The sequence below is a fragment of the Entelurus aequoreus genome, linkage group LG20, assembly GCF_033978785.1.
Source record: "Entelurus aequoreus isolate RoL-2023_Sb linkage group LG20, RoL_Eaeq_v1.1, whole genome shotgun sequence".
NCBI lineage: Eukaryota > Metazoa > Chordata > Actinopteri > Syngnathiformes > Syngnathidae > Entelurus > Entelurus aequoreus.
This window is the reverse complement of record NC_084750.1, coordinates 41,718,245-41,737,308: the sequence shown is the minus strand read 5'-3', so window position 1 is coordinate 41,737,308 and position 19,064 is coordinate 41,718,245. Positions and strand designations below refer to the sequence as shown.

General features: G+C 37.8%; 1 protein-coding gene across 5 annotated transcripts in view; it reads right to left on the bottom strand.

Moving 5' to 3' along the window:
- Positions 1-19,064, bottom strand: part of col16a1 (collagen, type XVI, alpha 1) — a 378,064-nt gene that overhangs the window by 32,783 nt on the left and 326,217 nt on the right. For 4 of the 5 annotated variants that reach the window (XM_062030118.1, XM_062030121.1, XM_062030120.1 and 1 more), the window contains 7 exons: positions 17,161-17,202; positions 13,648-13,692; positions 13,433-13,552; positions 11,955-11,987; positions 11,800-11,871; positions 11,668-11,712; positions 1,639-1,683 (listed from right to left, as the gene is read on the bottom strand). In XM_062030118.1, the coding sequence (XP_061886102.1) occupies positions 1,639-1,683; positions 11,668-11,712; positions 11,800-11,871; positions 11,955-11,987; positions 13,433-13,552; positions 13,648-13,692; positions 17,161-17,202 (402 nt within the window). The remainder of the gene's footprint in view (positions 1-1,638; positions 1,684-11,667; positions 11,713-11,799; positions 11,872-11,954; positions 11,988-13,432; positions 13,553-13,647; positions 13,693-17,160; positions 17,203-19,064) is intronic. The other variant, XM_062030122.1, reaches the window with a different exon arrangement.

Sequence of the window (19,064 nt, the reverse complement as noted above, 5' to 3'; positions counted from 1 at the left end):
GTCCTAAATGATCTCAGTAAGATATTACAGCTTGTTGCTGAGATTTGATGAGCTATATTGAGTAAAACATGCTTGAAACTAGAATATCAAGTGTTGCAAAGCTGTGTCATCAACACTCACAAGTATAAAACTACTTTTTTAAAGTAATCATTTCTTACTTCAAGCATGGAAAAAAAAATCATGATGCCGAGCGCATATCATTATGTCAAGATAATGGCACTAGCATTTACTTCATTTAAGAATATTTTTCAACATATTAAGCAAAAAAGGTCTCTTTTTTTTATGACCAAGAAAAGTGCACTTGTTATTAGTGAGAATATACTTATTTTAAGGTATTTTTGGGTTCATTGAGGTTAGCTAATTTTACTTGTTTTGGAAAGTCTTGAAAAGCCAAATGTTCTTGTTCTATTGGCAGATAAATTTGCTTAGTTGAAATAAAATACCCCTAATTTTTGTATTTATTTTTTTCTTGTTTTTGAACACTGACTTTTTGCAGTGTAGTCTACATAATTGGCTGTGAATATAAATACAAGGTCGCAATGCATTAAAAATGTGCTCTTTGTTTACCAATGTAATGTTGGGGGGAAAAACAACAACAAATCCATTTAAAAAAAACAAACCCTTGCAGAGTTATATTTAGATGCCCACGAGATGGCACACATTGTTGTTTTTAGAGGTTCCACTGTCTGTGTTGAAATAAAGGTTGGGAATGATCAATTTAGATTTTTAATGTTGAAACTTTTGAAGGGAAAATAAACATGCACGTCCCAAAAGATGTGCTGTCTAATTGCCTTCATCACAATGTGATTACTGATGATCGTCATTTAGAGAAAGTGATTGCTAATTGATCGTCTAGGAGGACTGGCAGCTGGCCATTGTGAGCAATTTCTGAAACAATGATGATGACTAATGCATTAGGCGAAGCTTTTCACACAAACGGCGCAAACCGACACACATGCAAGCCAAAGCTAGCACCTGCTTTAAAGTGCTACTACGCCGCAAATGACTTCCACTCTCCCAGCTCATTCATTTGCGCTACCAACGCTATGAATCTGCATCAAGAGGGGGACGGACTGGAGGGGCTCTCGCTCTCATCAGGAAGAAGACTCAATCAATTTCACAATGTTATGTCAGACCCACTCGACATCCGTTGCTTTCGGTCTCCCCTAGAGGGGGGGGGTTACCCACATATGCGGTCCTCTCCAAGGTTTCTCATAGTCATTCACCGACGTCCCACTGGGGTGAGTTTTTCCTTGCCCGTATGTGGGCTCTGTACCGAGGATGTCGTTGTGGCTTGTACAGCCCTTTGAGACACTTGTGATTTAGGGCTATATAAATAAACATTGATTGATTGATTGATTGAATCAGTGCTTCGTCTGAAATAACTTTTCATTAAAAAGCCGCACGGAAAGGCAGAAGACGGAGTGATGCAACTGCATAATCAAGGGCTGCTTGATTTTAAATGGAAAATGACCAGTATTTCGGGTGCAAACAAAAATTATACGGGCTGCATGTAGATGAAGGATTTGTTCTAGTTTTTTCGATACGATCATTTTAGCACCTTTGAAGCAAACACAGACTTTCACTGCTGTGGTTAAAAAGGAGATAAGATGCAATGGAAGTGTGAATGAACCTTACAGATGATCCGGGTGGGCCTTGGGGTCCTTGGAAACCTGGTGGTCCCTGTGAAAGATGGCATGAAGAACATTTAACGTCAACACATGCCACAACAGTTCCAAATTGTGCTTGTGTTTGTGTGCATTGTAAAGCCTAGTACCACATGTAGGCACATTTGAGGGTGGAAAAAGGGCCGTGTTTTTACCATGTGACTATTTAAGTCGTATCTGGTTCTTACCGGCGCCATTTTGAAGTAGGTAAGACAGAAAAGCCCAGCACATTTGTTCCTTTCCCATTTTTCATCAAGCTCTTCCCATTTTCAAGCATACAATCGAGAACGCACGTTTCCCAGCTGGCTGTTCCCACATAATGAAGTCCAGAGGTCAAGGAGCCGAACAACCAACGGGACACGGGTGAAGTAGTTTATTTTGGAGTTCTAGCCTCTGTTCTCCTCTAGGACCAGGAGGCGTGTGGGTCGGATCACAGCTGACTCTTCTCACCCTGGACACACACTATTCTCCCCTCTCCCCTCAAGCAGGAGACTACGCTCCATCCAGACCCACACCTCCCGCCACCTGAACAGTTTTTTCCCCTCGGCCATCAGGCACATGAACAATAACTCCTAACAGTAGCTCCTTGAATTCCTTCTAAGTCTATAACAAGATCTGATAGCTCAGTTACAGCTCTTTTTATTACCAAATATGTGTTTTATGTTGCATGATTGCACCAAGAAAAATTCCTAGTTTGTGAACCCGTTCTCAAACAATGGCAATAAAACTATTCTGATTCTGATTCTAGACGCGTGGAGGCAGGCTCCATTCCAACATCAGCTAATTAACCAAGTTTAGATTTGGCGTTCATTGATGCTGAGTTGGCATACATTCAAGTCACAAAGGATGCCAGATATTTCAGTTCTCATCCACAAGTTGAATCCCAATGGGTTTCAATGTTTGCTGCCACGGAATTTCAACTTGAATTGAGTCATTGTCTTGATTGCCACCTGCAGGCATTTCCAAAGTGCATGGAAATTTCCAAAGTTGTTGATGAAATGCAATGATTTAAATACTAGAGGTGGGGGAAATAATCGATTAGTAAACATCAATCAATCAATGTTTATTTATATAGCCCTAAATCACAAGTGTGTCAGAGGGCTGCACAAGCCACGACGACATCCTCGGTTCAGATCCCACATCAATAATCGGTTCATTTATTGTAACTAAAGTAATGCAGACAGTTCTAAAATGTGGCTGACTTCAGCGAGCCGCCTCACCGAGAGATCCGACCAGCTCATTTATTTTAGGGCACTTATGTTCCAGTTTTGCACACATTTCCATTAATGTAATAAATGTGATTGGAATTCATTAACTATAATTATTACAAACGCACTGTTTTTAAAAGTTGCAAGTGATAAACGCGTATTTTGCTAAACAACAATAAATGTAAAACTGCATTAATATACAGTGCAGGCCAAACATTTGGACACACTTTCTCATTTCAATGTGTTTTCTTTATTTTATTTTATTTAATGGAGGCATCAAAACTATGACACCTGTGAAGTGAAAACCCTTTCAGGTGACTACCTCTTGAATCTCATCGAGAGAATGCCAAGAGTGTGCAAAACAGTAATCAGAGCAAAGGGTGGCTATCTTGAAGAAACTAGAATAACTTTCGGCCTGTACTGTATCTGTGTCTTGATGTGCAGTCAGGGGAGGCAGGTGAGGCGGGGCCTCACGTGCCATCATGAAAATTTTTTTTTTTTTTAAATTGTTATATGTATCCAGTGATTATACTATAAAGTTATTTTCTATTTAACTTCACCAGTTTTAGATTATTTGTATTCAAAATCGCTTAATTTTCACATTTGCCGTTCAAATACTGAGAAGAGACTTGCGGTGAGTAACCAGCCAGTTGAGCTTTATCATGGATTGCGCAATGACTCGGCTAACTGCTGGCCTGCTGTGCAGTGAGACCGTATTGCTATATGAATTATATTATACATGTCCATAGTTGAGTTAGCTGAGGTATATAATGTACAGTGTATTTTGTCAACAACTGTATGTGTGTAAAGTATTTCTTGTGCTGAGCAATCATAAAACGGCTGCGAAGACGCACTGGGTGAGGCTCGCAGTAATCCCGCCTCCTGGTGGTAGAGGGCACTAGCTATCCGAGGGATTATTCTTGCGACTACTCGGCTGCAGAATAAGTGACAACAAGCAGCAACAGTTAGCAAGTCAAGTGCAGCGTTTATTTTTTCCTCTCGCCTGGACTTTTAACATGGAGTATTACATATCTAAAATAAAACAGTTTTCTAAACTGGACTTTCAATCAGAGCAGGAAGTACCGTAATTTCCGGACTATAAGCCGCTACTTTTTCCCCTCGTTCTGGTCCCTGCGGCTTATACAACGGTGCGGCTTATATACGGCCTGTTCTTCTCCGGCACCGACGAAGAGGATTTCGGTGGTTTTAGTACACAGGAGGAAGACGATGACACAATGATTAAAGACTGACTTTTCATATACCGGTAGGCTGGTTATTTTGATAACGTACAGGCGAGCACTTTGTATTACTTTGCACCGTTGTATTATTTGTACTCTGCATGAATGCTGTTCGCCATGTCAAAGATGTGAAAGTTTGATTGAATGATTGAAAGATTTATTGTTAATAAATGGGACGCTTTGCGTTCCCAAACAGTCATCTCTGTCCCGACATTCCCCTCCGTGGTAGCAGGAACCCCTATATACTACGGTAATTACACATCAAAACCCTGCAGCTTACAGTCGGGTGCGGCTTATATATGGAGCAATCTGTATTTTCCCCTAAATTTAGCTGGTGCTGCTTATAGTCAGGTGCGGCTTATAGTCCGGAAATTACGGTAATAATTAAAGGAAGATCTCCATCGAGACAGAAATACTTTTAAAACCGAAGAAAGATAAGGAAGACTTCTATAAACAAGTTATCGATGCTTTTGTTCAGAAGGAGCGGCGCATGGACTTCATTTATAAGTAAAGGTAAGACCATAATAACGTTTTTTTTAATTAAATGTGCTTTTTTATGTGCTACAGTTTGTATGTGTAAAGAATGCTAGTATGAGCTTTTAAACCTAACCCGTTAACTGCTGCCAATCAAATGGTGAATAAGATACTCTTTAGGGTTCATATGTTTGTAAATCTGACTGTGATGAAGTCAGTGCCTCACCAGCCATTAACCTCACCGCACGTCACTTATATATATATATATATATATATATATATATATATATATATATATATATATATATATATATATATATATATATATACATATATATATATACATACATATATATATATACATATATATATATATATATATATATACATATATATATATATAATCCAGTAGAGTTTTTTTAAAGTGACAATGCAAATATTCAGAGTAACAATTGTAATCTACAATCTAGAATATAAAACATGTTTTCAGTTATTTCACCTTTTTTGTTAAGTACATTACTCCACATGTGTTCGTTCATAGTTTTGATGCCTTCAGTGACAATCTACAATGTAAATAGTAGATGTTGATTGAATGAGAAGGTGTGTCCAAACTTTTGGCCTGTACTGTACATAAATTAAAGATGCACCAATAATTGATTTTTAATCACATCGTAGCTCCTGAATAGTAATCGTACTCAAATCGTGAGGTGCCCAAAGATTGTCATCTCTATTAAATAGTGTGTGGTTGCAACCCTATCATTAACTGTGTGGACTGAAATAATCACAATGCAACCCACTTTGCACAACCCTTGACTGTGGAGTCCCCCAAAGATTCATTCTTGGGCCCATCCTGTTTGCACTTTATATCATTCCCCTTGGTGCAATATTCAGAAAGCAAGGCATTTTTATCAGTTTTATGCAGATGAGTGCCAAATATATTTGCTAATTTCTAAAAATAATCGGAGCCCCCTGGCAGCCCTACTTGATGCGCCTGGTTGGCGCAGAATTTTTTTAAAAGCTAAACGAGGAAAAAAGTGAAGTTATGCTGCTGGGCAACAGTGATCCTCTGCTGGACTTGGACTTTCTTAAGAACTCTGGCCACCAGCCTTGGGAGTCATTATAGACCATGGTTTTAAATTTGACAAACCAATCAACGCCGTTGGTGAATCAAGTTAGTATCACCTTCGGCTTTTATCAAAGATGGCATCTTTTTTTATCTTTCAAACAATTTGAATAGGTCATGCACGCTTTTATTTCATAACGTCTGGACTACTGTCATGCACTTGACACTGGAATAAGTCCAAATGCACGGTCACACTTACAGTTAGTCCAGAACTCTGCAGCACGACTTTTAAGGGGAACCAAAAAAAGAGAGCACATCACCCGGATTCTCGCTTCTCTGCCTTGGCTTTCTGTTCGTTTTCGAATTGATTTTAACATTTTACTGTTTGTTTTTAAAAAACTTTGAATGGACCAAAAGTACATCACGGACCTCATCCAAATTTATGCTCCAGCTTCTGCTTTGAAGTCCGAGGGCCAGTTCCAACTCGTGGGGCCTAAAACAAGACTTAAACCTAGAGCAGACAGGGCCTTCTCTGTTGTTGGCCCTAAACTTTGGAATGTTCTGCCTCCTCATGTCAGAATTATGTTTTAAGTCTCATCTTCCCTTTGAGACACTTGTGATTTAGGGCTATATAAATAAACATTGATTGATTGATTGATCTTAAAACACACTTCTATTCTCTGGCTTTTAAATCGACGTTGAGTCTTGTGGTCCTCTGTGTCTTTTATTGTGTTATTCTAATATATTGATTTGTTTTTATTGTTTTATTCTATTTTATTGATGTATTTTATTATTTTATTCAATTATCATTATTTGTTTGTTTCATTTTAAAAGCTTGTAATTTGATTACTTTTATTGTTTCTTTTTGATGTGCAGCACTCTGGAGACGGTTTTGTTGTTAATAGTGCAAAATAAGTAAAGGGGATTGGATTGGTAGTGGAACGGCAAACATGTGTGCCAGTGGTAGTTTTTGGTAGAAGTAGAATGGTCAGCCTGTTGATATGATGAAGAAGATTGAGGATTTTCCCCACAACTCTGCATGTTTTCATTTAGTACCTTAGAGAGGTTTTTTTCAGGTAAAAACAGACGGATTAAAAATGTTAAACTGATCCTGATTTTGGCTTTGAATACTCTGATAATATTGTTGTGGCTGTAGTGCAAAGTATCCCTGACTATTGCTGACACCTTGTTTTGTGGAAGAATACAGCGGAGAGAAGACATCTCACGTCGACATGTTTTGTGGAGCGTTTCATTAAAATGCTCATTCTCTGGCAAGGTGTGTTGATTAGCGCTTCGAAAGAATATTTTTATTTTATTTGAGCTAAGCGTTTGCTGGAAAGATCGCAAAGAAAAAACACATTTTCCGGAGCAATATCAAAGAATAGAATAAAAAAATGAGCAGCATCCAATAAAAAAATTTTGAACTTCACTATCTGTAAATCAGTGTTAGATTCACAAATAACCATTTCAGCAGGATTTAAAACGACGTCCCTCGCCACATCGCGCTTACAATCTTGTGGCTTCACAACTGCGGATTTTTAAAGCACATCCTACACATTTTAGCCTAAGTTACCGTATTTTTCGAACTATAAGGCGCACTTCAAATCCTTTCATTTTCTCAAAACTATGGAATCATTCTGTTTGTGCTTACTGACCTCAAAGCAATTTTATTTGGTACATGGTGTAATGATAAGTGTGACCAGTAGATGGTAGTCACACACAAGAGATACGTGTAGACTGCAATATGATGCCAGTAAACAACACCAAAGCTTTAAATGTTCCAATTAAAATAAAAGAACATTACACACGGCACTCAAAAATCTGTCAAAATGTTTTAGTATGACTTTGTAGGCCCATTACGGCTACTGTAGTCAGAGATACAAGTATTACTAGGGTGTGTATAAGGACCGCAGCCCTTTGAGACACTTGTGATTAAGGGCTATATAAATAAACGTTGATTGAAAATGCCACCCATTAGCAGACATATTATCTGGCGTTTTGTTTCGCAATATTATGCAAAAGCAACTTTTCTTACCTTCTGGTACCTGCTGATGTGTATTTGAGATCTGCATAAGTCCTGAAAATGTGCGCACTTCCGCCATTGTAGTCCGTGCCGATAACGTAGTCGATAAGCTTCTTCTTTTTCACTATCTTCTTGTTATGGAGCATTCACCCTCCGCTGTTGCCATTTCTAATATAAAGTAGCGTAAAGATCTAACTAATATCTCGCTATGGAAGCGTTAAAACATACCGGTGTTGTGAGTTTATATCATTCACCCAAGGAACTTTAGTTATTAGAGAGTTCCGGTCGGACGGTTTTTCACGGGACACATTTCCTGCCTTGTTGTTGCACTAGTGAGCCACGGATGAGGAGATGCTGCTCCGTTATTGATTGAAGTAAAGTCTGAATTTCATTAAAACAGTTAGCGCCATCTTTTGACACTTCTTCCATCTGTCCTTGCACACTACACCGCTACAACAAAGATGACGGGGAGAAGACGCTGTCCAAGGTGAGGCACGTAAATAAGACCGCCCACAAAACGGCGCATCCTGAAGAGACTGTCAGAAAGTGACTTGAAGATGATGTGTAAAACATCATCTATGCAACATTTTGACCAAAGAACCACCATTACTTGTTATGTAGACCACAAGGAATTGTGTTATATTTAGAAAAAAATCATAATATGACTCCTTTAATGTGCCTTATAATCTGGTGCGCCTTTTGTATGAAAATAAATCTGAATAGACCCACTCATCGGCAGTGTGCCTTATAACCAGGTGCGCCCTATGGTCCAGAAAATACGGTAAGTACTAAATAATGTCGTATTAATGTTATATGTATTAGAGTGCAGTGTTTGTCTTATTTTCTACTAGAATGTTGAATATATTCACCAAGTGTGACTTCAGTTTTCTACTTAAAAGGTGAACAATGCTAATAACAACACGGCGGCTAATCTGGCACTACTGTACAATCACTGTAACAATCCCCTTGACCTACTTTTGGCAGAACAACTTTTTGATGCACTTCATCTTTTACTCATGCTTCATCAATAACACATCTCCACATTGCTGAGCCTTTGACGTGAGCCATGTCAAAAGACGATACGAGACGTACAGGACTCAGTGTGTGTGGTCTGTGACACCACTTTTCGCCCATATACGTAACATTTTAGCCTTTAACGGATAAGAACAGGACATTTTGCCATTAACACCACTGAATGGAATGCTAATGATGGTGATTCCATCCTAACGACTGATTTTGTGCCGCAAGCAGTCTTTTTACAGTGATTGTTTTACCAAATAAATGCTACTTAGGGTGATTTCCATTCTAATGACTGCTGTTGGCATTGACAGAGGTGTCACTCTTTTGCATTTTTATAGTTGCTATTTATAGCACAACAGAGAAAAAATATTCTTGCCTCCATCCTGATAAAGTATAACATGTTTGGGCCTCGGCACCACCTCTCAGACTAGATCTGACTATTTTCAGTCTATGAGCGTGAACTTCATCACACTGTGTTGGTTACAAGTCTGAGCAATTCCAAATGCGGGAACAGCCAGACAAGTGCGCTTAGATGTTGAAGATGAGAGGAGCTTGATGAATAAGGGGAAAGGAAGGTTAGACGTCAAGAGTGAAGGAAAACCAAACATGTGCTTGTGTCATCAGGAATTTCTCATTGTGGGACCAAAGCTGACTCTTAAAATAATCCACTGGGGGTAAAAGCCAGAGTCACAAAACTTTAATACTTAAAACTCCTACACACTAGTCAATTGTGGGTCAATTGTTAAAGACATAAGAATCAACTATAAAAGGGGGTCAACAGATTAGCTCTTAAATGTACAATATCACGTACATTCTGGGCAAGCTGGTTTAAAACATGCACCCTTTTCACACAACACATCCCTCATTCACCTCTCCCTTAAAGGGGAACTGCACTATTTTTGGAATGTTGCCTATCATTATGAAAGACATGACAACGAATGTATTTTTTTCAGGCTAAATAGTAAATAAATGTGGTCAAAAAAGTCGGGGAGCCGCTCTATTCCGCCTACAAAGCCCTTAAAAACACTAACACATCCATAAAGGTTTTATATACATGCTGTAAATATTTATGTAACAATTAGAATAACATTTAATATTTACGTGTTATGATCATTTTAAGCATTTGCAGCGCATTACTTTCAAAAACGCATCACAAAATTTGCATTTTTTTTCCTAAAACATTAGTGATTATTACTCAATGCAGACTTTATGAGAGCCAACAAACATAATAAAACATCACTTACTGTACAATGTCTGCTGTCATTAGGATGCCGACTGCTAGCATGTTCATATATTCCCAGTTAGGTTAAAAATGCCTCATAACCCTCGCCAAGAAAAGGGGGGGGGGGGGGGGGGGGTGGAACCAAGCGTCTTTTCGTGTCGCTTTCACCATTTCCGGGTCTAAATTGGCTGTCAAAGTGTTCAACTTGTGGGTATACATCCTCATTCTTCTACTATCCAGGTGAGAGGCATTATTTATGATCTACGATAGAGTTTGACGAGCAAGAAAACGAGGAAGCAGCTGATCAGTGGATCATGTCAACATTACACACAAGCTTGTGGTCACGGTGCCGCTATAAATAGTTTGTCTGCATTAACGCTTATAATAATACTAATACTTGGTTAATATACAAAATGTAAATAAAGTATTGTTGACCGCCTTTGGATGATTATTAATTGGGTTTTGTGAGAGGAATAAAGGACCTCTCATTGGCTCCGCTGTAAGCAGACTTTTATTTAGTTCACTTCAGTTTCAGTTTATTTCAAACATGCAGACGATACAATGTAATGCATCACATATTTCCAGTTGTTTCATTACAGCACGTCCGAAAAAGGAGTAGGAAGAAGCATATCTTATTTAATATTACCCCTTTTCATATCATAGCAGTTTTATCCCAGTTCCTTGTTCTCTGTCTGTAACAGAACACTGAATAAATAAATATACCATAAGTAAGTAAACATATATTTAAAAACCTAAATAATCATTATCTCATTTTTTTTTAAAGTTTAATATGTTCATCATAATTGTTGTTCTTTGTACTTTGTGAACATTTGTAGTTTGAACAGCCTTTTAAATTGAATCAAATTGGTGCTCTTTTTGATGTCCTTACTTAATCCATTACATAATGAAATTCTGCATACGAATATGCTAAAGGTCTTAAGTGTTGTACGTGCGTACAAATGTTTTAAGTCAGTTTTTCCTCAAAGGTTATATTTCTCCTCTTTTGTTGAGAAGAATTGTTGTACATTCTTGGCTAGCAGGTTATAGTTTGCTTTGTGCATCATTTTAGCTGTTTGTAAATGCACCAAGTCTTAGAATTTAAATAATTGTGATTCAATAAATAAAGTGTTTGTATGTTCTCTATATCCAACATTATGTATTATTCTAACTGATCTCTTTTGTAACACCGTTAATGAATGAAGTGTACTTTTGTAGTTATTTCCCCATATTTCTCCACAGTAACGCAGATATGTAACACTAGTGAGCAGTAGAGAATATGAAGTGATTTTTGGTCTAGAATATATTTAGCTTTATTCATTATTGACATGTTTCTCGCCACTTTATGTTGTATATTTTTACATGAGGTTTCCAGTTAATTTTATCCTCTATCATTACACTCACTCGTTTATTTATGAGTTAGAAGGCATTAAAAAAATCCATCTGTCGTCATGTCTTTCATAATGATTGTGAATGATAGGCAAAATTCCCCAAAAAGTGCAGTTCCCCTTTAAAGATGGGGGTTGAAGGTCTAGTTCCTTTTTACATCTAGCCCCCCACCCCCCCTTTTTTCCCACACAAGCCCCCTCATACTACTTGGGGGGTTGGGACACTTTCAAGAGGACACAAAATAGGATTGAGGTGACATCTGCCCAGGGAGCTAAATGCAATTTTGTCTGTATCAGATATTACTGCAATATATATCACCCAACTTGGACATATTTTTAGATTTCCTTTATCTGGTATATTTTTTACCATGATTCCTGGAACTCCAGCATGTCCTCTCTCTCCTGGTATGCCCTGTAGCAAAGAATAATAAATGCAATACAATGTTTTCAATGTAATGTAAAGGCACGTGTTTAACATGTAAAGCAAGCACCAACTCACAGGCTCCCCACGTGTTCCCTGTGATCCAGGTACTCCCGGAACTCCAGGTTGTCCCGTGCAGCTACAGTCATCCTGTAATACACAATAACTAAATACCAAGATATTCTGTACACAGTATAGTCATGTGTTTGTGTGACTTGTGCGTCTTATCTGACCCTTGCTTGTGTTGCCTGCAGTTTGTCTGCACACTGCAAGCAGATAGGTTAGAACAGTGAAATAAACATGTTTGTGCCTACCCTTACTAACACAGTGTTTTTCAACCTTTTCTGAGCCAAGGCACATTTTTTTCATTGAAAAAATCTCAAGGCACACCACCAGCAGAAAACATTAAAAAATTTAATTCAGCAGCCGATATTGACAGTAAAAAGTTGTTCTCGCAATTGTTGGATATGAATTCAAACCATAACCAACCACGCATCAATATAGCTCTTGTCTCAAAGTAGGTGTACTTTCACCACCTGTCACATCACGTCCTGACTTATTTTGAGTTTTTTGGTGTTTTTCTGTGTGTAGTGTTTTAGTTCTTGTCTTGCGCTCCTATTTTGTTTTTGATTTTGTCATGTACGGTTGTACTTTGTGGACGCCGTCTGCTGCTCCATACGCTGTAAGTCTTTGCTGTCGTCCAGCATTCTGTTTTTGTTTACTTTGCAGCCAGTTCAGTTTTAGCTTCGTTTTGCATAGCCATCCCTAAGCTTCAATGCCTTTTCTTAGCGGCACTTGCCTTTTGTTTATTTTTGGTTCAAGCATCAGATACCTTTTTACCTGCACACTGCCTCCCGCTGTCGTCTGCATGTTGTGATCACGACAAACCATGTTCCTGACATCTACAAAGCAATTAGCTACACTAAAAGTTTGGGGTCACCCAAACAATTTTGTGGAATAGCCTTCATTTTTAAGAACAAGAATAGACTGTCGAGTTTCAGATGAAAGTTCTCTTTTTCTGGCCATTTTGAGCGTTTAATTGACCCCACAAATGTGATGCTCCAGAAACTCAATCTGTTCAAAGGAAGGTCAGTTTTGTAGCTTCTGTAACAAGCTAAACTGTTTTCAGATGTGTGAACATGATTGCACAAGGGTTTTCTAATCATCAATTAGCCTTCTGAGCCAATGAGCAAACACATTGTACCATTAGAACACTGGAGTGATAGTTGCTGGAAATGGACCTCTATACACCTATGTAGATATTGCACCAAAAAGCAGACATTTGCAGCTAGAATAGTCATTTACCACATTAGCAATGTATAGAGTGTATTTCTTTAAAGTTAAGACTAGTTTAAAGTTATCTTCATTGAAAAGTACAGTGCTTTTCCTTCAAAAATAAGGACATTTCAATGTGACCCCAAACTTTTGAACGGTAGTATACCTGCTGCCACCTACTGATATGGAAGAGTATTACATGGTTACTCTGCCGATCTCTAGACAGCACCGACACTCAACAACAACGGCACATTTGCGGATTATAATTACTGGTTTGCAAAAAATATTTTTAACCCAATTAGGTGAAATTACATAATCTCCCACGGCACACCAGACAATATCTCACGGTACACTAGTGTGCCGCGACACAGTGGTTGAAAAACACTGCCTTAACAAATACATCTTAAATCATTAATAAATATCCTCTCTTTCTTACACTGTCACAGTTTTCCACGGGGGTGACACCAGGCTTGCCCTGGTCTCCCTTTTCTCCTTTGGCTCCTGCCATACCTGGAACCCCTGGCATCCCTTGGGAACAGTCCCCGACACATGTCTTCTGTTTTATAAAAGAGAAGAATAAGACCAACATCAAATTAAGAAGAGTTTATGCCATTATGCATGCAAAAAGGGAGACAAAAATGGTGCACTTACATCTTCTTCTGAGGCATCCTGAGGCAGCATCTGCAGGTCAGCTTTCTGCAAAAATTGAAAAACAGAACAAATTACAACTAAATCAACTCAGCTGACTCAATGTGACAAACAAAACAAAGTTAATTAACTTATGAATTACTTCAAATTAATTGGATTTGATTTAACATGTTATTTGAAAAGTTTAGTGATGTGTTGGGAAATTACATAAAAAGGCGTTGGCCAACATCACAACAAGGACACAAATTAAACAGCATCTTAGTCCATTTGAAGAGGACCTATAACGCTATTTATTTACTTTATGACACTTCCTTGTGCTTTAGATAATATACAATTGTATGCTTTGGTGTACATTTTGCTCCACAGTCACATTCATAACACACTTTTTGCGTTTGCAAATAGTTTGTTTGTGTAGAACCCTCCAAACCTTTTTTTTCCCTAAAAGTATCAGAACTTATACTTTGAAAATGTACACTGCCTAACTATATATCCTGAAGACGATAATCAACATTATTTTCTACATACACGGTCCAAAATAAACTTTAAAAATTCACAGGCCGCAACATTAGGTACACCGTTTCGCAAACAAGAACTGCATTTGCCAGCCTTTATCTTACTGGATGTCACGATGAAATGAAAATATTTTGTGGTGGCTCGTGTAACATTTCAATATATTTGTTTTATAGACATTAAATCAGGTTGGAGGGCATGAGACGTGAAGGAATGACATGGTGCTGGCTTAGTACGTCCGTCAATCTGTGATGTCACAAAGGGCCCACTGTTAAAACCAACTGCAAAACACAGCAATGTTTACACCCGAGCTATTGGCGATCGCAGCAGCACTACAGTGGGTAGAAGCCACTCTTTATTCTAAGTTTTAGGTCACAAAGCAGACAATATATAGTTATTGACATATGATATAATGTTCAGGCTTGAAAGGGTGAATACTAGTGTAAGGTTTTGGCTCACACAGGCATAAAGGGCAATGAATTGGCAGATCAGCTGGCAAAACAGTCAAACGCTAAAGCACCTCAGAGAGTTTCCTCTCAGTAAGGCAGAGGCAAAATCATTAATTAAAAGGAAATCTTTTGAAAGAGTGGCAATCACATTGATACAACAGGAATACACTTATGTGCAGTACATAACACAGTAGGAGCGGGAAGAACTGGAAGGGGGAGCACAAAAGAGGAAGGAATCATGTCACACATTAGATTAGGACACACCAGACTGCATAAGATAAGTGTTCCTTATAAGTAAAAATCCGACAGGATTATGTGGACTGCTGCAATGAGGTAGAGTCAGTGGAACATGCAATCATTCAGTATAGTAAAGAAAAGAGAGCACTAAGAGAGGAAGTTAGAAGACATGGACAGAAAGAGGTTAGTCTGAAAAGGGTGCTAGGCGGTTTTTTATATATATATATATATATATATATATATATATATATATATATATATATATGTATGTATGTATGTATGTATGTATGTATGTATGTATGTATGTGAAGGAGGGAAATGGGAGGGAACTCTGGTTCATACTCCAATACAGTAAGTAGCAGTTATGCACCTTTAACATTGAATGCCCTTCTATAATACAACAAGATAAATAAGAGTCGTTCAAAACTGCAAGCAGGCTCATGCCAAAATGCATGAACCACATGAATTGACGCTTTAGGTTGTTAAAGGAGAGTATCCAACATTGTAACATCAAGTCAAAAAAGAGGAAAATCATCATAGATTCTCTTTAAGTTTAAATGGAAGCACTGTAAAATGTTGCAAACTAAGCAAAAAAACCTATTTGTAATCTTACATGTGCTTGAGGAAAACGATAGAGTGCCAGTTTTAATGAGTCTTGCTATTCATTTATAGTTATGTTTGACATGCAAACAGAAAAATAAATGTTAATTGCTTCATTTTTAGTCAGAACACTAATAATGCTTTAATGTGGGTTGATTGCTTTTTTTCGCCTTATCTTTAGGCACTTGGCAACAAAACAAAACTGAATCAACAGCCTGAATAGGGACGCATAGAAGAGTCTCCAAAACACAACTAGTAAAAATAAACCCCACTTTCACTTTTCACATCTATAGATTGTTTGCACAGTTCTGTGTACTGTAAGAGGGCCTTTTCAGATAAGAGTGTATCAGTAGCTTTTGGCTTGCCTACAAACCATAACTGACCCATTTGACATTGTTCGAATTCAGAGCGGAGCTCTTAGCCAGACATTTTTTTTATTGCACACGATTCAGTGTTAAGTGGCTAACAAAAGGCTTTTGTGAAATTTGACAGCTCAAATGATGTTTCTTTGTTCTGCTGTAAATGACTAATTGCTACAACTAAACGGATTTATTTTCAACAATTTGATTCCTCTGAATTATACTGTAGATGGGCATGTACTGTCCAAATGTCAAAGCAAGCAGGGAAAGAAGAGGCTCTTCAGTTACACACTGTGTGTGGTTGTCTGACAATTAAGTTAGATGTAGCAATGTGACGTTTGCGAACCGGTCTTTTGAACGGCTCGTTTATGTCAACAGTAAGAACCGATTCCCAGTTGGGACTTTTCACATGGAAATTGCACACCCTGCCACTTTTACAGCTGTACAAGGGAGGAGGGGAAAAAAATAAACAGCAGATAGGGTAGTACATTTTTGCATTCAGCCTTTAATACTGTGTATATTTTTTATTGTAGTTGTATTTGTATGTACAGCGGAACCTCCATTTACAAACTCAATTGGTAGAACATAATTCTTCAACCGAAACGTCCCTATTTTATATTAAAATGCACACTTTGAAGACATTATAATGTGCATAATATGCGTATGTCAAACCAACATAAGCGGTTAATAGCTTAACTATTTTTTAAAATCCAAACAGCCAGTTTAACTGCTTAAAATTTGTTAATTTGCACACAACAACATTGTAAGTGAAAGTAAAATATATTTATATAGCGCTTTTCTCTAGAGACTCAAAGCACTTTCCATAGTGAATGCCATTATCTACATCTTTGAGCTACATTAAAACCACTGGGAGCAGGTGGGTAAAGTGTCTTGCCCAGGGACACAACAGTGACTGGGATCAAACTTGGTACCCTCAAGATGCTGGCACGGCTGCTCTACCAAGCGAGCCACGCCGCCCCAAGTGCACCTGAAAGAGAGAGATACCCGTCGTGTCTTTTCCTCTCTGTAAAGTAAGTCTGCTCTGGCATCGTTTTCCCATTAAAAAAAAAAATATTTCCCATGAAATCAAAATTTGATTTAAAAAGTATAAAAACTGTTTAACAATAGTTAAAAAATAAAGTATGAAAAATGTATGGAACGAAACCGGGACTCTCAAAAAAACGCTGCTTCGGGCCCCAATTTAGCCCTGCTTTATGACATCTGCGATCATATTTAGAAACTAAGATAGGATGTGAGTCTTTTGAGTAAACATGTACACTGTCATGGGTGTCTCTTGTACATAAGAACCAGTACAATAAATGAGTGCCACCTCTCCTCCTTTGATCACTAATTTTACTTACGAATCCTGGCAAACCCGGTTTCCCGTCGTTTCCAGCGACACCCTGAAAGAAGGAACTGAGGTTGAACTGATTGTTGCCCATCGAAGGATAGCTACCAGAAGTCCAGGCAAAGTCAAAGACGACGTTTACACTGCAGGCCAAAAGTGGCCCAAATCGGATTTTTTTCCCAGCTGACTGTTTAGATTGCAAGTAAAAAGTGAGCTTCATCAGAATGCAGTATAAACGCGCACAGGCCCCAATGTGGCCTCGACGTCACTTGCATGCGCAGTTCGATTAAGTAAAAACAAAGGAAGTTGAGTGGATTCTGAAAATGAACAAGTAACTACTTAGCAAAATAAATGTCGCCTTAAAAACCTCTGAAGGCCTTAGTGGCCACATGCGTGGACAACACCTTTTCGCTCTTATTTCCAAAATTGTGTACACTACTGAATTGGGGTTTTATGGCCACTTATGTGGACACTTATACTGCCATCTGGTGGTATCAGAAGAGTATAACATACAATGGAATTTGGGAAAAAAAGTGTAAAAATAAGAATTAGCATGTCACTTAACATTAAGTACACGTACTTATGGACTAAGTACTTCATATCAAAAGATGATTCTTAGTTTTTATTCTAATTAGGGTCCAATAAGCCCAAATAGCAAAGAGAAATAAAAAAATAATGTAAACAAACAGCTTGGGCCTAAAGAGGTTAAAAATGTGTTTTATTTTACGTGGAAATAAATTAAAGTGACATAATGTATGAAAGGACATATGTATAGTCTGATATATTTGAGAGGGTTCTAATATTTTTATGGCTGTTAAGTAGAGGAGATGCGGACATCAGCGTGGATCTATGTTAGCTTTATTTTCCCCTCTCTTACGTAAACAACTTACGCATTGTTCTTAACATTTAAGCAAGCGTCAATTCCGGTCCTTCAACAATCGCTATTAATTCGAAATCAAAGTATAATATATATATATATTAGGGCTCGGAATCTTTGGGTGTCCCACGATTCGATTCAAAATCGATTCTAGGGGTCACGATTCGATTCAAAATCAAATTTTTTTTCAATTCAAAAACGATTTATTTTTTATTTTTTAAACAATACACAACAATACCATAATAATGCAATACAATTTAATTTTGGAGTTCTGAACTTGTAATTTCTTGCAGTGTTTATTAAGTGGTAATATGTCACATTTGTCCCAATTAACTTTATACCCTGATAAACAGCCATATTCAGTGATGACATTATTGATATAAAGAAGACAGGAGTTAACATGTGACAGGTAAAAAAATGATGTCGTCACAATACATCGATAGCTTATTATACTGAGAGCCAATATTTATACCATGAATATTATTTTCACTTCTTATTTTTGCAGCTAAGGGTTCAATAACCAAATTAAATAATAATCCAGATGCAGGACATCCCTGTTTTACTCCTCTTTTTAACAAAAAAGGTTCTGAAATATGATTATTGGTTTTGACTGATGCCATGGGCCTTGTATAAAGCATCTTAATCCATTGTATAAAATTATCTCCAAATCCAAATTTACGTAATGTGCAAAACATAAATGAGCAGTTTATGCGGTGGAATGCCTTCTCCGCATCAACACTACATACTGCTGTGGGATAAGGGAGACTTCTAGCATAGTAAATAACATTCAACAATTTCCTTGTATTGTCTGAAGATTGTCGACCTTCCATGAAGCCAGTTTGGTCAGTATGAATTAATTTTCCTATTACATTTGATAATCGTGTGGGTAAGATTTTTGCCAAGAATCAAAAGGATTCTCTATTGATGGAATACATAGATTTCAGCAGGATCTACCCCAGTCTGCTGACATGCAAGCAGAGTAGTAGATTTTTGTAAAAAGCTTTTATAATTGTAAAGGACAATGTTTTATCAACTGTTTG